Source organism: Channa argus, chromosome 23, assembly GCF_033026475.1.
Source record: "Channa argus isolate prfri chromosome 23, Channa argus male v1.0, whole genome shotgun sequence".
Taxonomy (NCBI): Eukaryota; Metazoa; Chordata; class Actinopteri; order Anabantiformes; family Channidae; genus Channa; species Channa argus.
This window is the reverse complement of record NC_090219.1, coordinates 10,778,397-10,800,030: the sequence shown is the minus strand read 5'-3', so window position 1 is coordinate 10,800,030 and position 21,634 is coordinate 10,778,397. Positions and strand designations below refer to the sequence as shown.

The window sequence follows — 21,634 nt, the reverse complement described above, 5'->3', positions numbered from 1 at the left end:
TTATACAGTTTGTTCTGCATAATAACATAACATAACATAATTTTTGTTAACAAACTTTATTGTTTAATCTTTACTCGGTAGATGATCTTTGACTCCACACTGGTCCCGTTTCATCTTTTATTCTTAACTAAATAAAAACTACAATGGCTTTTTTTCAAAACCTAATGTATAAACTTTATTTTTTACTTTATTATCTTTACTGAAACTTGAGAACCCAGGCCCACTGAGGATAATGGTAATGCGATTATTCGTTTATGCATTTCAGCAAATTTTAGCATGTAAGGCCGATAAACATTGAACACAACCAAGCTTTATTTCACACAACACTTACACAAGTCTCTCTCAACCTCTACCACCTGACTGTGCACGGTGTCTTTGTTCACCTTCCTCCTCCATTCATTTCACTCTGTTCTGCAAAACAAACCGATTAGTTCTCAGTGGCTCAGAACACCACAGGCTTTACCTCAGATCACACTCCACACAATCATCAATTTGAATGTTTAAAAAGGATGTAATCTGAGATCTCACTTTGCTCATTCCCATCTTGTTCTCGCTTTCCTCTCCATTCCTTACTTTTCAGCTGTTATCATTGCTTCAGACAAGGGCTCGTTAACATGCAACTGTGGGAGCTTGGACCCTCATTAAACCTTTGTTTCGGTTTTTTTGTTTTTTTTTTTGCACTACATCCGAGCGTTGGTGTAAAGTTTTGCTTCAGCAGTAAATTGGGGTTTAGCGTAGTGGTGCCCAACCTGGGTTTCATAGCCACCTTGTGTTTGTGAGATAAATCTAAGTGGTTGTAGGAGGATTAAAGCAAGTATTATTTTGAGAATTGGGTGTTGCTTTTGTAGTTTTGTCAATTATTTCTATCAGTTGCTATCCTGTACTCCATCACATGAAGCTCTTAGCTAGCGACAGGGTGGCTGTTACATGGGTAACCCTATGTCAGCACCCATAAAAGGGCACAAACTGCACAGAGACTGGACTTCAAACGGTAGAAAAGATTTTAGTAGTTTTGAAGCAGGAAGTGAACGGCAAACGACTTAGTAGCATCCGTAATGGGTGTAAAAAGACGCGCGCGCACACACACAAATTATGATGCTTGAGGCGCTTTTATTTGCACTTCTACATTTTTATTTTTTTTTTCTTTTAATATATGTCAAGAAAGTAAAGACATTGAGGAGGTATTTTGGGTTAGTGCATATATCCATGAGTGATCTCCGCTCACCTTTGTATACTGTGGTCTTACATGTTTCGCTACATTTCCTGGGTAACTCGTAGAAGGTGGTAGACATGTCAAGAAGATGTAGCCCCCTGCTGTTTGTGTAGGTCAGAACTTGCTTGGATTTCTGGTTAGTTTCCAGCATTTGCTGTTTTTACTCATCCAAAACGCAATGAACAGCTAATTATGGGGCCCGTTTAGTTCATACAGTACCAGCAGTGTACTAGCAGTGTGGGGCTTGTATGAGAGTCAGATTGAAGATGATAGAAGATTGCATCCTACATGGCCTTCTCCAGACTTTGAAAATGCCCTAACATGAAATGTGACAAGTAACACAAGCTGTGAATACAGTCTTATTTCTTATTTACGCTCTGATAAAAAGCCCCCGTTCAGTTGGCAGGAGACAACAAAACACAGAGAGGAGCTGCTGTAACTGGCTCCTATATAGTGGTGAAGTTGTAAGCGGATAGTCCTAGTTTGGACCGAGTATTGTTTGGGCCTTAAAACTTTAAAAAGCTCTTAAAGGTTAAGACTTGGTTTCAGAGTTAAAGTTAAAATTGTGTTTTCATCGTCGGTTTGTGATTAGGCATTTTGTTGTGATGAAAAGAGTAAAGGGCCACTGATTACAATTTGTCAGTCACCGTCCAAGGACTATCGTTCTAGAAACGTCTTTGTGTAATGGTCAGAGGAGTCAATGTCGACTGTATTCAGATTCACCGAGCGTTTCTTAGAGGGCATGTAACATGAGACAAGTCCACCCGAGGCTTATTAGAATGATTATTCTGTCTGCTGTGAAGTGTGTGTGTGTGTGTGTGAGACAGAGGAGAACATCCATCTTTATTCAGGTCTCAGACATAAATTACACTGTGCTGGTCACAAAGTCACATTGAATTACAAGAGAAACCACACAGCCAGCTGCTGTTTCCTAACGACCAAACATAGTCACGCACACATGCAGCTTTTCTGCTGTCAGACCTGTTTTTCTCAGACAGGGTACTTACAAAGCTCTGTTGAGCACATCAAACCCTAAGTGCATTATTGACACTTTTATTTTTATTTTTTTTTAAAGCTTTTGACCCGTTTGTCACATTAGACCAATGTACTTAAAGTACACACACGCTACATGCTTGGTACCAGGTACTTTGCTTTGCACTGCAGTGAACCTGCACTTTACTACCCGAAGTACATACACAAAATTATACCTCTCGCAATTGTCAAAAGTACCTAAGTACTGTACATAAGGCTGCAGTATGCAGCTTTAACTTGCACTACCATCTTGAAATCAATCAGTTCTGCTCCATCCAGCTGATCTTCACTTCCTCTACAATGCTCTTCTACCACCTACTGCCCTCTGCTACCATGATGCCATCATTGATTAACCATCTGTTGGTACATAAACATTTTCAAATCAGCTGCAACATTATTGACGTTTACACATGAATGTGTCATTAGGTGCAATTGACTGCACATCGAACGGCTAGTTTTACTCTTCTTCCTAACTATTTAGACTTCTTCCAACATTACACACTAATGACAGGCACAGTCATGACAAATAGAATGTTTCCTGCCCCTGTTGCTTGATAGCAACCATTTTAGTTCTACACCGAGGCCCGAAGTAACAAGGAACTCTGGCCCAAATTACTTGTTATAGTACAAGCATTGTTGCTTTACCTACGTTTTCACCTTTTAGTGTTTTTTGCAGTTGACAGCACATGACATGAGCTCACAAAATCCAATTTTCCTTTTCAAAGGTTTTTTTCTTTTTTCTTTCTTTTTTTTTTTTTATTGCTACTAACTCTGGCTCTGCTGTGATTCCTACTTTTACAAGAGTAGATCTTATCGTTGAGGTCAAAGTGGGTAGTGTAGTCTAACTCGAGTGTATTATAAGGAGGTGCTTTTAATGTTCTGGCCACCCTATTTAAAATGAATGAGGTGGAAATGAATCACTGTCCCTTGTTAACGTGAAAGTTTTCTGATCAGATCTGCATGTTGCCTTTTCTGTGAAGTTACTTTCCAATGTCAACTCATTCTCTAAATACTTGCAAGGACAGCACATATTAAATAACTCTTTCAAATATCAGTTTATGAAATTACCACCTTTTGTAAAGGTCCCCTTCAATGTAAAAGCTCCCTTTCATCAAATTATAGAGTATTATACCTAATAATCCTTCCGTAGTCATAAATGTCCTGCCTTTCTTTTTTGTTTTTCTTGATGCCTCAGCAGCTCAAGGATTTTGTCGTTTTGTTTTTATTACTTTGGAAATGAGGAGCTGTGTACTGGCGGAAGTTTCAGCAGAAGCCGTTTTGTCCGTTTTACTTTTACTTTTTCCATACGAGGGCATGTACCCTGTAATAATCAAAGTGACTGTTCCAACGATGAAATGACTGAATTACAGCTAAGGAAACCAGATTGCATGACCTCCTGTGGCAAAGTTACAGCCGGTGTTCAACTTGAAATGCATTTTGAATATGTTTAAGGATAAATTGACCTCTGAGTGGTTTCAGCTCCTTTTTGTTTCTTAATTTGTTCTGACGTGTTATACACCCCTTTAACACCCATTTAGTCCTTTTTTGTTTAGAAAATCATACAGATAACTATAAATAGATTTTTAATTTTTTTTTTTTAAGTTTTTAAAAATTTATTTATTTTTTTTTTAACAACAAAATTTAAAAATGTCCTTAGATCTTTAACCCTCAGGGCCTTGAATGTTTAAATGCCTGGTTTGGTGTCTTTTACTTGAGTTCAGCTCTCGGCAAAGGCTCAAAGTGGTGTTTTCAAATGTTTCATTTTGTGAGAACATCGTGTTCAGTGTTGAACTACCAGAAGCTATTTGTTGTAGAACATGCAAACTCCTTAACCAGGGACCTTTTGGCTGAAGGGCAGCAACTAATATGTTTATTTCTAATATTTATATTGCAAAATACTATTAAACTTTTCAAGTAAAGCTGAATTCACCCAAATGCAGATGATGGTGCAACTCCATAAACACATACTTTAACTGGGTACTTTCCTTTCAGCCACATTTAACACACACTCTTTTCTTTTGGAATCATGTTTCATGTTGAAAGAAAAGAAATGAGCGCTCAGAGGTTTCCAGCGAAAGAAAAAGATTACCAGCCACAACACCCTCGAACATATCGAGCTGCTGTGAACAAACAATATAACATCTTGGCAGTATGTCCAGCAGTAAACCTATTGGTGACATACTCCACATTGATCAGCGACAACATTAAAACTGCTGACAGGTTGAAGTGAATAACATTGATTCTCATTTAAATGGCAACTGTCGGCAGCACAGTGGTGGAGTGGATAGCGCTGTGGCCTCACAGCTGAAAGGTCTAGTTTGCATGTTTTCCCCGTTTCCTCCCACATTCCAAAGACATGCATGTTGGGTTAATTGGTGACTCTAAATGATTTTCTGTCTGTACGTCTCTCCGTGTTGGCGTTTAAAGACAATGGCCTGATAAATGGCACCTCTGGGACGAGCTGTATCTTAGGCAGCAAGTGAACAGTCAGTCATTGACGTTGATATGTAGGAAAACGGGAACGAATTGCAAGTGTAAGGATCTTGGCAACTTTGCTTAAAACCAAAATGTGATAGCTAGAAAACTGGGTCAGAGCAGCTCCACAACAGCAGGACTTTTGGGGTGTTTCCCAGTGTGCGCTGGCCTAGGACAAACAAAACAGGTTCAAGGATAGACAACTGGCTAACCAGTGACAAGGTCTCCCAAAGCTCATTGATGCCAATAGGGAGCGAAGCGTAGCCCATCTGGTCAGATCCTACAGAAGAGCTACTGTAGAACAGATTGTCCGTGCTAAACCCTGTCCATCGCTTATGTGTGGACAGCCAGATGTTTGTGCATCATTTTGTTGTAGAAACGCTGACCCCAGGATGCGCTATGGGAGCTCGATCCATGGAAACCCATGGAAACTGCTGCTGTCTTGGTGCCAGACATTAGAAAACACCTTGAAAGGTTTTGTGGAGTCCCTGCCTCGATGAGGCAGCGCTGATTTGAGAGCAGAGGGTGATTCACACGAAATTCGCCGGGTGGTTTTTAATGATGTTACCAGTAAGTATATATTTTTCATTGTGCTGAAAAGCACTACCAAGAAATCTGAGGGGGGAAAAAAAAGGTTTGTTTATTACCTGAAGCATTGCCTTCCAATAAAGCTGGTAGAGCGCAAGAGCCTCAGGCCGTATATGACACACATCAAAACCCCTGCATGCAGTGATCCTCTGTCTTGACTGAGGTTTAACAACTAAATAGGATAAATCTGATAAAGTATCCAGTTGCTATAGTTTTAATCGGATCTGCCTCAATCCAGAATCAATGTAAATGTGCTCATTGCAGACAACATATTATTAATTATTATTATTACCCTTATTATTATTAATAACATGAGAAATGCAGTATGACTTTAATATGTTTTTATATTTATTAGGTTTACTTTTGTAAAGTTGTTCAGAATAGACAGCGTGATTCTTCTCCTCCTGTGGTGAATTTACCAGTGAGTTTTCACTTTGAATGAGGCTCCGCGATGACTAAAACGACTCGGATGCTATTCGTTCATCTCTGCTTCATTTACCAATCATTTACCCAAGTGAAGTTAATTTTATTTCATTATTTTTTTTTCATTATCACTGTATGAAGTTATTGTCTGTCAGTTGTAGTTATAGAGTCATTTAAATGTTTAGTCTGTGAAGGTGAGCCGGGTCTTTTTTATAACTGAAAGGGGAAAAAACATTAAAAACCTCATGTCATGTTATTTATAGTTATGTTATTTATTAAATGATCTGAGTCATCAGCACAGATTGAGTTCAATGTAGCAATGAGAGCAATCAAGTGAATGACAGGAACAGGAAATTAATATGTTCACTTATATGCAATGGAAGCTTTCACTGTAAACTAATAAAAACTTTTTGTTGTGACCTCAGAAACTCCATTGCTTGTAAATTGTTTTCTGTGCACAACTATTAGCCTAAAGCGAATAGAAATTCGGGTCCACCGACTGGACAATAATGGTATTTTTAGGATTTCAGCGGAATTAGTTTGATATTTTTGTAAAGAATTAGTCAATAGTGGAACATGGCCATTGCCTGTATCATTGTTGTAAATACTTTTTGGGAAATAATAAGAAATGGCCAAATTGTGATATGCCTGTATTCTGGCATATCACAATACTCAATACTGTGCTCTGTTCATGACCTGGTTTTGGCATATCCAGATTTTTTGTTTTTGTTTTTTGGATGGACTGGAGCAAACTGTATATACTTTTTATAGGTCTTATCTATCAGTCATCTGCTTACCAAAACATTTATTAAAATTGTATCAGCTTGGGTTATATATACATTTATGATTTTCAAAATAGTACCTGTCATTTCGTGCTTTAAGAATAATTTTACTTGATGATGGAGACAGCTGTGCTGTGAAAATTAAATTAAGGTTGCGTTCATTTTAAATCGTTGTCAATGTGAGAACTGTAAAGGATTGGCAGGAACTGTGTGGTTGTGTAAACTCATTTTGACTCTTAACTGGTTTAAATGTACTAATTGTAGGAAAGGAAGAGGAGGTGTAGTAGCACTCTATGCTTGTGAAATGGTCGCATGGGAAAAGTATGTGGACCCCTTGGAACGAGCTTGTTTTCCACATTAATAAAATGTGATCTTGAGCTTGACGTGGAACTGAAGCTAATAACAGTTACAGTGTTTTGTGTTTTATTGAACACACCCAAGAAACATTTAAAGAGCTGGTGGAAAGAACAAGTTAAGCCCTTAATTTCCTGATGAAGGGCAGCAGTAACTTCAAACCTGCTCTTCTAGTGGATTTAACCTGTGAAACATTGTCGTAGGGTCATTGTCCTGCAGCAACAACCGACCTTTGTGAGCTTTAGTCACAGACGGCCACCCTGACAGTCTCCTGTAGGATACTGTATTTTAATAGACCGGCACAGAGGCAGCAGGCCACAACATATGATTCCATCTCCACTCAGCTCAACTACTTTATGTTGTCATGTTGCTGTGTGGTTCGCTTTTTACTCTTTAGGGCTTCAGCCTTAGTCTCATCAGCCCACAAAACGTTTTCCCAATAGCTTTGTCGTGTCGCGGTCTTGTTTATAGATCATTTGTTGACTAATGAATATCAAAACTCTAGAGATTACTTCGTAACCTTTTCCAGCTTTGAGCAACATCTACTTTTTTTCATACACGTGGAAACATGTCTAAAATGCTATTTTTGATTTGTCATTATCGGAGATAAAGTCAGAGAGGCCAGACTGAGGTGGTTTGGACATGTTCAGAGGAGAAACTGTGAATATATCGGTAGAAGGATGCTGAGGTTGGAGCTGCCAGGCAGGAGGTCTAGAGGAAGAGCAAAGAGGAGATTTATGGATGTAGTGAGGGAGGACATGAAGTTAGTTGGTGTGAGTGAAGAGGATGCAGAGGACAGAGTTAGATGGAGGTGGATGGGTCGCTGTGGAGACCCCTGAAAGGGAACAGGCCAAAGGAAAAGAAGAAGGGGGATGGAGTGTAGATTAAAGAGAAAAAAAAATATTTGTAGTATCAGGCTGCAGCATAACAAAACGGAACAAAGTGAAGAGGGTCTGAATGCTCTGGAAGTGGACTTCCATGTTGGAGTGTCTTTTGTCTCTTCATGACAGACTAGATGTTGGTGATCAGTGACACTCAAGGGCAGATTTCAAGCTGTCCCTTCATGTCATAATTCTGTGTGTGTGTGTGTGTGTGACTGAGGAAGTGTGGAATGCAACCACATGTGCACTGGGCTGTGACAATAATTGAAGTGCATTCAGTGTCAGTTTTTCTTTTGAAGCATGTCGGGGCTTTGGTCCTTTGTGCTTCAACAATCGTGATTTACTTTGTCATTGCACTTACTAAGTTCTTCTCCCACAATGGCTCTGGCCTGTTATCACAGCTATGTAATCACATTTGGCTGACAGGAGGGTTCACACGGTCACATAAACGCTAATCTAAGGATTCATTCAAAACACTTAAGGCCTGTAAGTACTCAAAATGTTGCTTTTATTGGATTTTTTTTTGACAGGTGTCTCTTAACACCCGTCAGTCAATTCACCTCACACAGACACATACTGAGAGCCTTTCTAAAGAAGTGTTTGAACAGGAATATTTCCCTCAATTACCAGGCTCCTCTGGTGAATCATCTGTGATATTGTGTGAAATCGACTGAGGCCTTTCTGTGAGAAGAAGGCCATTAGGAGAGAAAGGAGCCCATTAAGATGAAAAGAGAAGCCGAGAACAGAGAGCGAGGAGGAGGAGGAGGAGGAGGAGGAGTAGTGCTGCAGTTAGTGGATGTGTGTTGCCTCCTCTGTCATTGATTCCTTTAGAATCACACACGCAGGTGATAAAACATTTATTTGAACTGTACTTGTTTAAGACAGGAAGGAACTTTGAGCACACTTAATCGAACCATCCGCCTGTCACTCCTACAGCGCCTTCGTCAACAGAAACACTGAGCTCTGTGTGTATAAAGAGAACAAGAGCATGTAGATCAGAGTCTCAGACGTCATGAACACAGTTTATGCCTCTAGTGAAACGACAAATAATCTCTGACCTTCTTTCCAGTCAGGAACTAATTTGTGAATTCAGTTAATGTTGGCTTTGAAGCTAAACTTTGGGGGGAAAAAAACATAGTTTTTCTTTTTTTTTTTTGAATGTCTTCTACTTGCCCATTTCCAGCTTTACTCACCATTATTCTCTCTAACTCCTCTTATCTGTTCCCACCCCTTTGCCCATCTCTTACTTTACTTACTTACTTCTGACTCTACCGCTCTTCGTTTATCCATTTATCTCCCCCTCTAACCCTCCTGCAGAATTGCCGCACAGGCATTTTACGTGGTTACCCCCACACGCCTCTCATTTTCTTGTCCTGCTGAACCTGCACTTGCCTTTAAACTGAATCCTTGCTCATCCTTGCCAAACACATTCTAAATAGATGGTCAGAGTTCATGTATGTGTTGCTATAGGTCATTAAATGTGAAGTTTAGAGGTTTGGTCTTTGACACAACACAAATTATTCTGGAGACCAAAACGCTTTTCTATGCGAACAGCATGGTTTCAGCTCTTCCAGTTGTTCATTGAATTGTTGCCACGTCGACATTTTGGCTTTCAGTTGAATGTCTTTGACTGGATAGATGGACTGATTGTCTGTACAAAAGTTAACCCCAATCATTTCTAATGGGTTTGGCGGACTTCAGTTTCTTACTGTTGGCAATGTAAAAGTAGAAACTGCTGTTATCCATTAGTCCAATAGCTTCTGCTGTTTGTGTTCATTCATTTTTCCTTGTTGATAAAACTGTTGTAAGTTTCAACTAGATGGTGATTTTTCTATTATCGTGCAACTAAAACCTGGACGAATTCAAACCTACCTGGACTTGCAGACTCATTGACTAATGGACTCAGTGCACTCAGTGTCTAAATGAATTTTAAAAAAGCCAAAGTTTAACAAGCTTTACTGTGATGATTGACATAATTTGTAACCACAAGGATGTGATGACTGAAAAGATTGTTGTAATAATAAAGCAGCCCCCCCCCCCCCCCCCCCCATTCTTTGCAGACACTAAATGGCAGAAGTCTTTGACTGTGAGACATCAGCAGATGCTTTGTTTGTACCCTGCAGTAGTCGTCCAGTCACCATGAGGTCTTGCTTGTTGTGGGGTCGCTGTGATGCTTAGGGGATATTTGGCTTATGCCATAATAATTTATTGTTGCATCTTTTGTGTGCTTTAAGGGCCACATCCTAAAATACTAGGAAGAAAATTTTAGCTGCAAAGAAGCAGCTCCAACAGCTTCCGCTCATTATCTCGTATTTAGAACCCACTCGACCGCGTGCCCATTTCCATGTCACTGAATGTATTTGGGGGGTCATGCACTAATGCAGCGCTCTTTACTCCCACACTGTTTCCTGTTTAGTGAACACAGCACTGAGGAAAATGAGACTTCATGTTGGCCTGTGGGCTCAAATCTCCCCCGGCCGCAACAGAAATGCTACTTCTCCTAGCACTTAAGAAGGCAGCAAAGCAGAACTCAAACAACCCAGAGTTCAGATCCACATTCACACTGCTGCTTCATTACACAGCTCTCATCTGAGCTTAATCTCATGTACAGATCATTTATTCAGACAACACAACTTTGGACAGATTTATCCCTGAGTGGTTGTAATGTCTAAAGCTGTTATTTTCACCATTTTCTTTTGTTATATTCTCCAAAAGTCAAGTTCTTGAGTTAGTGTGTAAAATCTGTTTATGAATTTCTTCAACGTTGCAATGGACCTGTCACCTTATCATCATCTTATCGTCTGTTAATCAGGATAAACAATTGTAAAAACAATTGTAACACAGTATCTATTCAACATTTTCAGAGAAAACTCCAATTAAAACGATTCATTAGATTACGCCTTTCGTTTTATTGATGAACAAGGCAGATGTCTTAGTGTTTCTTTGTATTTAGAAATGTCTGTGTTGAAGAGATTTCTTCCTAATTTGTTAAGTAGTTAAGACTTTCTGAGTAAATGAAGCTTGAGCTCAAGTATTTTACAAGACAGCCCAGCAACAACAACGCAGTCGTGCAAAGCCGTCATCCTTTAATATCAATACTAATTCTGTAAGCATCAGTAAAAATGTCCAGAACTTTAAATTCTCTTGAAGGAATCGGTGCTTCGTCCCCCAGGTTAGAATAACAAAATGCAGAACGAATCAAAAAGCTCACCCCAGGTGTTTGGCCTTGTTTCCCTTCCTGTGAATTGGTTTGGATGACACCATGAAAAGATGTCCTTATTTTGACAGTTTCTTTTTTTAGTTGGAGTCTCGTATTCTTGTTAATTCTGTATCTGTGATGAAATAGCTTTTCTACTTTTTAGTGAAAAGCTGTTGTGGTCTCTGAAGACTACAGCAGATCAAATCTATCATTTAACTAATTCAGGACATTGCCATTTCTCAACACCAGACACTTTTTAATAATAATTTCACTTTTATAAGTGTTATGCTTATGATATAAATGTATTTATGTTAGTACAAACAGTCTGTTTTGTGTCTTTGATTGTTATGTAAGTGCAGTTGTGCTAATAATCTGAAATAAGGTGGATGTTGTCACCGTCCCTCTTCCCCATCAAATACGTTTCTAGCACAGAGATCCCTGCCGTCGCGTCAGGCTGGATCCTTCTGCCTTTTAAACCCCATGTCCTGCTGCTGCATAAAGAAGTCGGTGTGAAATGAACACCCCTTCTTCTCAGCGAGGGCACAGGTTTTTGGGCTATTTTATGGAGCCTCAGCTTGCCGACAAGCCGTGGAAGCCCAAAGCAATCTTTTGAATTTAAGGAATCCCTTTTTACTGAGCAGCCAAGCAGCACTAATGCCACGAGACAGCTGCAGCAACGTCTTGGCTTTCGGGCAGTGGGCGGACGGTGGAGTGTTTAGTTTTCATACAGATCAAGTACTTACAGAAGCTGCCACAGGGTGCTCTACTCTGTTCCCTCAACCTTTTTTAAAAAGAAAATGGTTTGTTTGCAGGGAAAACTGCATGGAACCATTTTCTGTCACAAAGCCTGATCTCTCTCTGAGCTTTGTACTCTGTGTGTCTTATGGCACTTGTGTGCCCCCTGTGCACATGCCAACAGTGATAATGTGCCCATTATATGAAGTGTGGTCTCAGATGAATGATCTCAGTGGTCAAAGAGCTGAAAACCTGGTAACAAAACTCTAATGATATGATTCTTCTTTTGGTTGCCATGCCAACTGGTGTAGTAATGATGGAGCTATGAGGTGATTTTCTTTGTATTGATTAATTTTTTTTAGAGTTACTCGTTTTCAAATATAGACTCATATATTTATATAATAATTTTTATTTGCTATAGAGAAATAACTGTTTTTCTTGATAATACAAACACCTAGCAGTGTTTTTTTTTTTTAATTAAATACGCTTTGTGTTTCATTTAACATGGGCGACTCGAGCAAATAAATACGAGCTTTACGTGATTATTTTATTTAACACAAACGTGTTATCTTACACATCCTAAATCACCAATGTGAAAAAGTAATCACCCACCTCAACCTGATATCTAACACAGATTTCAACTAGGCCACTTACAAAAATTCAGATGAATTTTTGAGACATTCTGGGGCCAATTTATGCTTGATATTATTGTCTTGCTGCCAAACCGATGAGCGGTCGTTCTTTAAGGATCTCTTAAGTCATTTCAAAAATCAGAACGTCCACAGTAATTCAGACATTTTGGAACCTGCCTGATAATGCCTGTTAATGTGTCAGGTTAATTCCAAAGGTCTGGGATGGACTTTGTGCAGGCCAGTCATATTGCCAAACCTTTGCTTAATCCAACTGGCTTTCTGTGTGGATTTGTGAAGTCCAGCATCATTGTGGACTTCTGGATCTTCACCATCTTCCAACGCGATCGGAAAAGGAAAATTGTTCAGAGATTAAAAAAACCATTACATACTGCATCTTTACAGAAGAGCTTCTATTAGGAGTGTAGTACACCAGAGTGATGATGTTGATGCAGGCTACTGAGCAAAACATTGACATGGACGTCCATTAATTTTGAACCAGATTAGCCAAAGGAAACCCCACGCTAACACGGGAAGAACATGCTAACATGTAAACTCCACACACAAAGGCCAGGATTCGAACCGGAGACCATCTGTCTGTGAGGTGGCAGTGCTAACCACTCCACCACGGTGCTCCTCAGATCACATTTAAAGTAGGAATCAGAAAAAGCAGCTGAGAAAGACCTGCATCACTACAATGCATCTACAAATGCTTCCTTAGTAAACTAAAACTGCACCTTGGCTCTGTCACCAGATGAGTCATGTTCCAGTCTTCTCTCAGCTGATTGTCAGCTTGTTGTAATCACACACGGTCTCTCTGGGCTGCTACAGAGGATTTAATATGCGAATACCGACAGGAAGCTCACCTGGGCTGGATCAGAACAGCCTCCACTGCTGTCGGTCCTCTGGCGTATCTCGCCGTCTCTGAGCATTAGTCACTCCCACTTCTGTCAGCACTTGTTTCCAAACACAAATTGTGTTAAATTCTGCTAAACTCTGATGTACCTGTGGGAAAACGCAGCCAAACTCCCAAGTACATAAGATTGTTTTCTTGTGACTCATTCTGCTGAACATTCAGGTCTTTGCAGATGAAATAAAACCCTGGCAGAGTCTGAGATTCTGCTAACAAAAATACTGTCTGTTTGGTCTCATTGTTTGCTCTCTGCTTCAGTGGGACTTATGAACTCGGTAACGATTCATATTCAAATAGCATCTTGCCTACTGAGAAAGTGCGACTGAAGATGAAGGGAAATGAAAATATGCACTCAAAGACGAAGGTTTTCTTACAAAGTAAGATAAATAGTTTATTAAAGAGAAGACCCCATACCCGGCCCCGAATAATTACACTCATGTTACAAAATCCTCCAGGTACATCCTCTAATGATGAAACATGAATCATGTCTGACTGAAAGCTAAGGCTAAATGTTCCAAATGTAGTTTTCATATTTTTGTCTCTTATTTTGAAATATGTTATGGGATTGAGGGAGATTTCTTTCTCTACTTACCTGGGGATATGTTTTGTGCAATGTTTATGTTGTCTAGAGAAAATATGCATCTATTTACACCCATCTGCTTCTTCACATTGATTTTATTATTTATATTTTCATCCATTTAAAATTCCCTTTGTTTTAACTGCTGCCAAACATTGACCTGAAACTGACAATAAATCCGCCTAAACCAAAGGGAAGCTGTAGATTTTGATTCTCTGTAGGTTCATCGCTGTGTGCAAATACGTTCATATTGTCATTTGATTCATTGTAGCTGTAAAGTATTGATTATATATGGCTTTGAACAACTTAATGTGCTGGAAAGTTTGCTTAGACTCCGTGTCCCTTCATAATCAAAATACACCGGCACAGAGTGTTGGTACAGCAAGAGACCAGATCCATCGCTTTTAGTTCTTCAACACGTCCTGAATTCCAACACAGGGTCGTTTTATTATGAGCCTTAGATACAAATTAGATCACTATATTGTGTTTGTTTATTTATTTGTTTGCTTTGTTTTTAATAGTCATACCACTATGAAAGCCAAATGAAAATGCACTGTTGAGACCCCAATGGAGGAAGGAGTGTTGAAAAGTTTGAAGGACAGGATTACTGAGTATCCTTTACAGCTTTGAAAGTTATGGTGGACTTGGATACAGGTACCAGTACAGTTTGCTGAAGAAAGGCTGAAAATGCATTTGTACGTTTTTCTAATTATCATAAGGATTCACGTTTAGACTGGTGTTCTTGTCTTTCTGAAAGAAGTCACTGTGTGCACTGTTTTGTCGAAGTCTCCTCCCCCATCACAGTGTTTCCCCTAATTACTTAAGCTCAACCTAAACTAACTGAAACACATCATGAAATCGAGTGCACTCTTTTTTTGTGTGTGTTCTGTAAAATATGTCGTGTTTATTTATTAGTATCAGTTGTCATGTCATTTCTGTATGCTGTAAACCCACCTTCCCTCTATTTGCTGTAACCCCAAAGACATTTCAGGCACTGAAATTTCACTTGCATTAAGCCCTGAGGCTGTGAGTTCTTTGTTTGGTAGATACTGAACCTTGTGTGACTTGTGACTTGGTGATGTGAACAGAGGTGGGAAACGTACACACATTCTACTCAAGTAGAAATACACATCTCTTCTTTTCCTTTCATCTGTTCCCTTTCAGGTATCGCCACAGCGAATCATGTGCCTCCATCTAACCTTGTCCTCTGCACCAACTAACTTCATGTCCTCTCTCACTACATCCATAAATCTCCTCTTTGCTCTTCCTCTAGACCTCCTGCCTGGCAGCTCCAACATCAGCATCATTCTACCGATATATTCACAGTTTCTCCTCTGAACATGTCCAAACCACCTCAATCTGGCCTCTCTGATTTTATCTCCAAACATCTAACATGAGCTGTCCCTCTGATGTCCTCATTCCTGATCCTGTCCATCCTCGTCACTCCCAAAGAGAACCTCAACATCTTAAGCTCTGCTACCTCCAGCTCTGCCTCCTGTCTTTTCTTCAGTGCCACTGTCTCTAAGCCGAACAACATCTCTGGTCTCACCACTGTCTTGAACATCTTTCCTTTCATTCTTGCTGATACTCTTTTATCACACAACACACCTGACACTTTTCTCTTCACCTCTTTTCCACACTCTCCGTTGCTCTGAACCGTTGAGCCTAAATACTTAAAGTCCTGCACCTTCTTCACCTCTGCTCCCTGTAACCTCACTGTTCCACCTGGGTCCCTCTCATTCACACACATGTATTCTGTCTTCATTCCTCTGATTTCCAGAGCAGACCTCCACCTCTCTAGATTTTCCTCCACCTGCTCCCTGCTCTCACTACAAATCACAATATCATCTGCAAACATCAGAGTCCATGGAGATTCCTGTCTAACCTCATCTGTCAGTCTGTCCATCACCAGAGAAAACAAGAAGGGGCTCAGAGCTGATCCTTGATGCAGACCCACGTCCACCTTGAACTCCTCTGTCACACCTACAGCACCTCACCACGGTCTTACAGCTCTCATACATGTCCTGCACCACTCAAACATACTTCTCTGCCGCTCCAGACGTCCTCATACAACACCACAGCTCCTCTCTCTGCACCCTGTCATACGCTTTCTCTAAATCTACGAAGACACAATGCAACTCCCTTTGACCTTCTCTGTACTTCTCCATCAGCGTCCTCAAAGCAAATACTGCATCTGTTGTACTCTTTCTAGGCATGAAACCATATTGCTGCTCACAAATGTTCACCTCTGCCCTTAGCCGAGCTTCCACTACTCTTTCCCACAACTTCATTGTTTGGCTCATCAGCTTTATTCCTCTGTAGTTGCCACAGCTCTGCTCATCTCCCTTGTTCTTAAAAATGGGCACCAGTACACTTCTCCTCCAGTCCTCAGCATCCTCTCACTCTCCAAGTTGCTACTTCCTGCTCCACACCAGTCACCTCTTCTACTCTTCGTTCCCTTTAATTTTTCTCATTCATCAACTGTTCAAAGTTCTCCTTTCATCTTCCCATCACACTCCTGGTACCTGTCAGTACATTTCCATCGTTATCTTTATTCACAGTTACCTGCTGCACATCCTTCCCATTTCTATCTCTCTGCCTCACCAACCTGTACAAATCCAACTCTCCCTCTTTAGTCTCCAACCTAACATACAAGTCCTCATATGCTCTTTCGTTGGCCGTTGCCACCTCTACCTTCACCTTACGCTGCATCTCCCTGTACTCCTGTCTACTCTCTTCAAAAATTGTGTCAAAGTCCAAATATTTATGGACCTGGCTGTAAATGTTAGAGCTTCTTCTGTTCATCAGTTTCAAAGTAACATCCCGTTATGTGAAAATGGTTCTAGATACAAGGATTTTCCCAGATGATAAAATGGCTTCTCTGTGACTGGTGGCAGTTCTCCAGTCCTCCCAGTTGTTCTCTGCACTCGTCATGTAAATCTTCAGAAAAAAGTCCTCAGGACATGAGCTATTAATCCACCCTCACACTGACTCAAACTTCACTCCTAAAACGGAGAATGTGGATTTGAAAGAAGACATCGCTTTTGGAGGATTCACTTTCTGAGTCATTCTTCTGCTCTCCAGCGACAAGGCAATTAAATGACATATATATACTACGTGTGTGTGTGTGTGTGTGTGTGTGTATGGGGGGGGGGGGGTCGTATTCTGTATACCCTGCCATGTAGAATCAATTAAAAGGCTTTGGTGAAAATTCCGAACAGTGTGACACTCCATCAGTGAGGGGTCTGCTGGTTTCCTGCAGGCTCCTCGTGACAGAGATCTGATGGATTAAAGAAAAACAAAATGACAAACCCTCCACAGCAAGTCCTTTGAATCACTGCCTTCACACTAACTGCAAGTTTGGTGCAACATCGCCACCTGCTGAATTGTAAAGCCCGATGGAATCTACAGACCTGAAAAAACAGAAACCAAAATCTTCAACTCTTACTTCTTGTCTACTAACCTGTGAAATGGTTTCTAAATTTTAATACAAATTTCTTAAGCAGTGTTTGTTTTGTCTCTTTCAGCCCGGGGACTTCCTGAGGATCTACAACCTGCGAGCTATCCCGGGATCCAGTAAGGTGCCGGGTCTCACCAGAAGCCAAACACTGGAGCTGGATCACCTGGCTTTTCACCTGCACGGAGGCACGGCATATGGCAGAGGGATCCGGGTCCTTCCAGAAAACAGCCCAGATGTCCAGCAGCTAAAAAGGTTTATTGATTGGATGTAATCCACAATGTAACGCAGGATTCAAATCAGCTTGATTAAATGCACTGATGTTATTTAGGGTATTAACAGTAGGCTGTTTACTGTATGTGATCATTTGTCCATTTTCTTTGTCCCCTTCCTGTTGTTTACGTATCTGTAGAGTCCTCGATGCCTTCACAGAGGTTGATGAGTTGAATGACTCGGAGCTGTTGGAGGTCTGGTGCACTCCCCCGGAGTCTCTGGGTATGAAACAACACTCTAGCTCACACTTTCTGGCACTGTGAGAAATCAACACTTATTTATTCAACTCTGATTTTCCGATGAAACAATGTAGTTTTTATTTTATTTTTATTTATTTTTTTGACCACTTCTGACATGTTGAGGCCAGCCTCTTGTCAGCCAGCACTTTTTCACAGTCAGACAAACTATAAGTTGTGCTGCCGTACATTCTACCTGCTTTACTATTTATTTAACTTTATTAGCACTGTGATGTTTGAAGATTTGACACATGATGCCGCTGTACCCAAATAAAGATGCACTTCATCACTTAGCCCCTTCACACCCTCTGTCTCATGCAACATGTAGAAGGAGATGCCTGAAGTTTTTTTTGTTTGGTTTGTTTTTTTCTGCAGATAAAGTATAAATATCACCTTTGCATCACTGTCTCTGTCACTGTCTCAAAAGTGGGGTTAAGAGCTCCGGAATTAGACATTTGTCTTAGACACTTAGTTTTGTTAGTGTTGGTTGTTGTAATATATGCATGTGATGTACTTAAGATGGTGAATTGTATATTATATTCTAATTATCTATAATTATATTTAGGATTTATTTGCTGATTGACAGCTGTGCTATCCAGAATTATCCAGTATTCTTCTTCTGTGGTGTTCATGTTGGGTGTTTTACCGTGTTGCTGTACTGTACATTAGCACAGTCATTGTCAGCAAGTTGACATGAACACTTTGCCAAAAGCACCACTTGGCTTCAGATGCTAGATTTGTGTTAAACCCCAATTTTCTGTCTGATTGCACATACCTTAGAATATAAATCTAAACGGTTTCAGTAAAATCTAAAGACGACACGTTGAATGTCGGTCCTTTGATAAGCTAAACGCTGTGTTTGCCGGCAGCGGAAATATGAACGTCGTTACTGCTCAGATAGACGAATCTTTTCAATCGTGGTTGGATGGATAGAGTGTCGGGTGGGTGGATGGACCGAAGCTGCAGGGAGCTGCTTCCATTAGCAGGGCCTTCTAAAAGCCCACGCCTCACTGGAGATAAAATAAAAAAGTTCTAACTTTGACTGTGACCTAAATGTTTCCACACAGACAGACAAACAGCTTCAGCTTCAAAAGAACTTTTCAGCATTAAAGTTCAGACCTGCAGGCCACATGTCTGTTGTGTAACACTGAGTGGACAAAATTCTGTATCTGGGGCACAGTTTCTTTACAGGAACAGCTTAAAATCTCCTTTTTCTTTTTAAACAATTTGGCAACACGCAATCTAAAGAAAAAAAAAAGTTTACACAGAGAGTAAAAGACTATAAGGAATTTCCGATCTAAAGCCATTTATCATGTAGCTTTTTTATTCCACGGTGTTTATATCACAAAGAAATAGAAATAATTCTTTCTTTCGTGTCCCTTCAGTTCTCAGGTCTTGCTTATGCAAAAAATATGCTTTTTTATTTTCATCTGCTGCAAGACTTGCTGCCTCCCGTTAATTAAAATTTCGATATTTTTACAAGGCATCTATTTTACTTTAGCGGAATCACAAGAGAAAATGCAGGCTTTTACCACCATTTAATAATGAAATGTGTTTTTATTTCTAGGAACTGCTGCTCAGTATCAGGAAGGTGTTGAATAAATTTGTGAAAATTAGACCAAAACACTGTGGTATATAAGAGCTGAGGGACGCCGTTTACTGGCGCTTGTTTTGAACCTTTTAATTAAATCCTTTACAGATCAGGTGATGTTCTGTTTTCCTCCTCCAGCAGCAGGAGCAGCTCAGCAGTTTAACAGACTGTGTTACTTATTGATTCTTCTATTCCTGAACCGGTCTCTCTGTTTGTGTTTTAGATGGTGAGACAGGGCAGCCCGGCACAGGTATGAAACCCAACACACTGCAGTTGCTTGACAGGTCTGTTGTAAGGTTAAACAGCCCAGATGTGTATAATGAAACCAGTGGAGAATGTAGGATATATAACTTAAGTTTAATCAAACTTAGTTTGGTTAAATGTTATGTAACAGTTCATTTGCATTTCTGTGTCTTTCTCTCTCAATTTAGCTTGTGGACTCATCCATAGACTGTACAGGTTACTTATTTTAAAATGGCAACAAGAAGTAAAGCTAAGATTTTGTTTTCAGCAACATAATGTTTAATGCAAATTCAGTTAGTACGAATGTCCCTTCATCAAAAATTAAAGTAAAAATTTCATCATTAAAGGGAATGCAAATTTTTGTTCTAATATTATTTCAGTATTTTACTACAACTTTTTAAAACCTTGATTTTCTTCTTCTTTTTTTTTTTTTTAACATGACAATGAAAGAACATTAGAACTTCATCAATTTGATAACACAGGCGCAGCCTTAAGAAACACGCTAAAAAAGCTACAGTGCATCAGAAATGGCTCCATGAGCAACTAAAAATAAATGTACAAATCCAAAAAAGATATGTAGATTTGTAAATGTATGTTTACTTGCTCCTCATGTGAAACTATCTGTGTTTGCAGCGTGTTGTCTGCGTGCAGTGAGAGGCTGCAGTCACGACATCCGCCCGGTGACACTGTCCGAACTGAAGCGGTGTCGTCCCGGTCAAGTTCACCATGTCAGGGTCCAGCTGAGATCCTACGAGCCCCTCAGACTCCATCAAGCTCTGAAACTCTATTGCAGCCAGTGTACATCTATGTAAGCACACGCAGAAGTCAGTTAGTAAGGATCCGATTCCTTATCTATCACCTGTGGTGATAGATGTGTCATTGTTTTCTCACGCAGACTGTGCTACTGTAATATTTTTACTGCTCCACTGCTGCGACTTTGCACAACCAGAGGAAATGTTAAATCAGAAATCAAAATTATAGATTCAGATTCAACCATTACAGTTTCGGCTGTGGTTGAACTGCATCTTGACTGTTTTGTTTCTTTGACATTCATCAGAGATGAATATGATGCTGCCAGAAAAAAATATGAGTTTGAACTTCATTTTGTAAACACACATGCATTAACCCCTATTCTTAGAAAAGTTGTGATGTTTTTTTGTTTGTTTGTTTGTTTTGTTTTTCAAAAATGCTACAAAAAAATACATTTCTGTCATTGGTCACTTTGAATGTGTTACCACCTTTTACTGGTAACGGTTTGGATGGTCTTTGTCGTCTTCCACACAGAGAACGTTGGTGAGGTTTCTACACTGAATTGATATACAACTTCATCCCTGCATAAATAGTTTTAGTTTGCATCTCTGGATGCAGCAGTGGACTGTGTTAAATGACAACAGTTTTCCAAAGCACTCTTTAGCTCACGTGGCTACATTTGTGTGTTTTTGTCAGTGTGAATAGATTTGTGTTTATTTACTGTAATATTCTGCACTGTGATCTCAGGCAGGAAGTTCCAGATGATGAGCTGGTGGCAGGTGTGTTCTCTGAGGCATCCAGGGACTCTGGAGCCTGCATCCCCCCACCGTGGGCGCTCTCTGGCGATGTTGACGTGCCACGAGAGTCCCCAGGATCCCCAAAGCGATCTCTGTGCATTCACTTGTCCAGTCAGCTTATGTCTGAGGGCAAGAGCAAGGAGTTAATCTTCCTAATGGGTAACCACATGAAACTTAATTTAGGCCTTTTAAGTAGTTTATAAACTCAAAATATGAACCAATTAGTGAGGAAATAATCAATTTTACACAAGAAGTGTTAATTATCTGAAGGGATAAATGTGACGGATGTGCTTGTGTTTGCAGGTTCCACTTTGGAAGAAACGTGCCGACTAGCAGCCAGCTACCGGAACATCGTTCCTGTGAGGTCATCGGGAGGTCACCTGGCTCTGCTCAACCTGTCTGCACCTTTCCTGTTCAGGGGCAGAAAGAGATTCTACGGGTCAGACACAAGCCTCATGATACTTTACAGTTGGAGTAAAATGTTTT

General features: G+C 40.1%; 1 protein-coding gene across 4 annotated transcripts in view; it reads left to right on the top strand.

The window, feature by feature from the left end:
• Window positions 1-21,634, top strand: part of pot1 (protection of telomeres 1 homolog) — a 52,468-nt gene that overhangs the window by 26,884 nt on the left and 3,950 nt on the right. For 3 of the 4 annotated variants that reach the window (XM_067493082.1, XM_067493083.1, XM_067493080.1), the window contains 6 exons: window positions 17,329-17,513; window positions 17,671-17,753; window positions 19,582-19,608; window positions 20,235-20,409; window positions 21,099-21,307; window positions 21,452-21,629. In XM_067493082.1, coding sequence (XP_067349183.1) covers window positions 17,329-17,513; window positions 17,671-17,753; window positions 19,582-19,608; window positions 20,235-20,409; window positions 21,099-21,307; window positions 21,452-21,629 — 857 coding nt within the window. The remainder of the gene's footprint in view (window positions 1-17,328; window positions 17,514-17,670; window positions 17,754-19,581; window positions 19,609-20,234; window positions 20,410-21,098; window positions 21,308-21,451; window positions 21,630-21,634) is intronic. The other variant, XM_067493081.1, reaches the window with a different exon arrangement.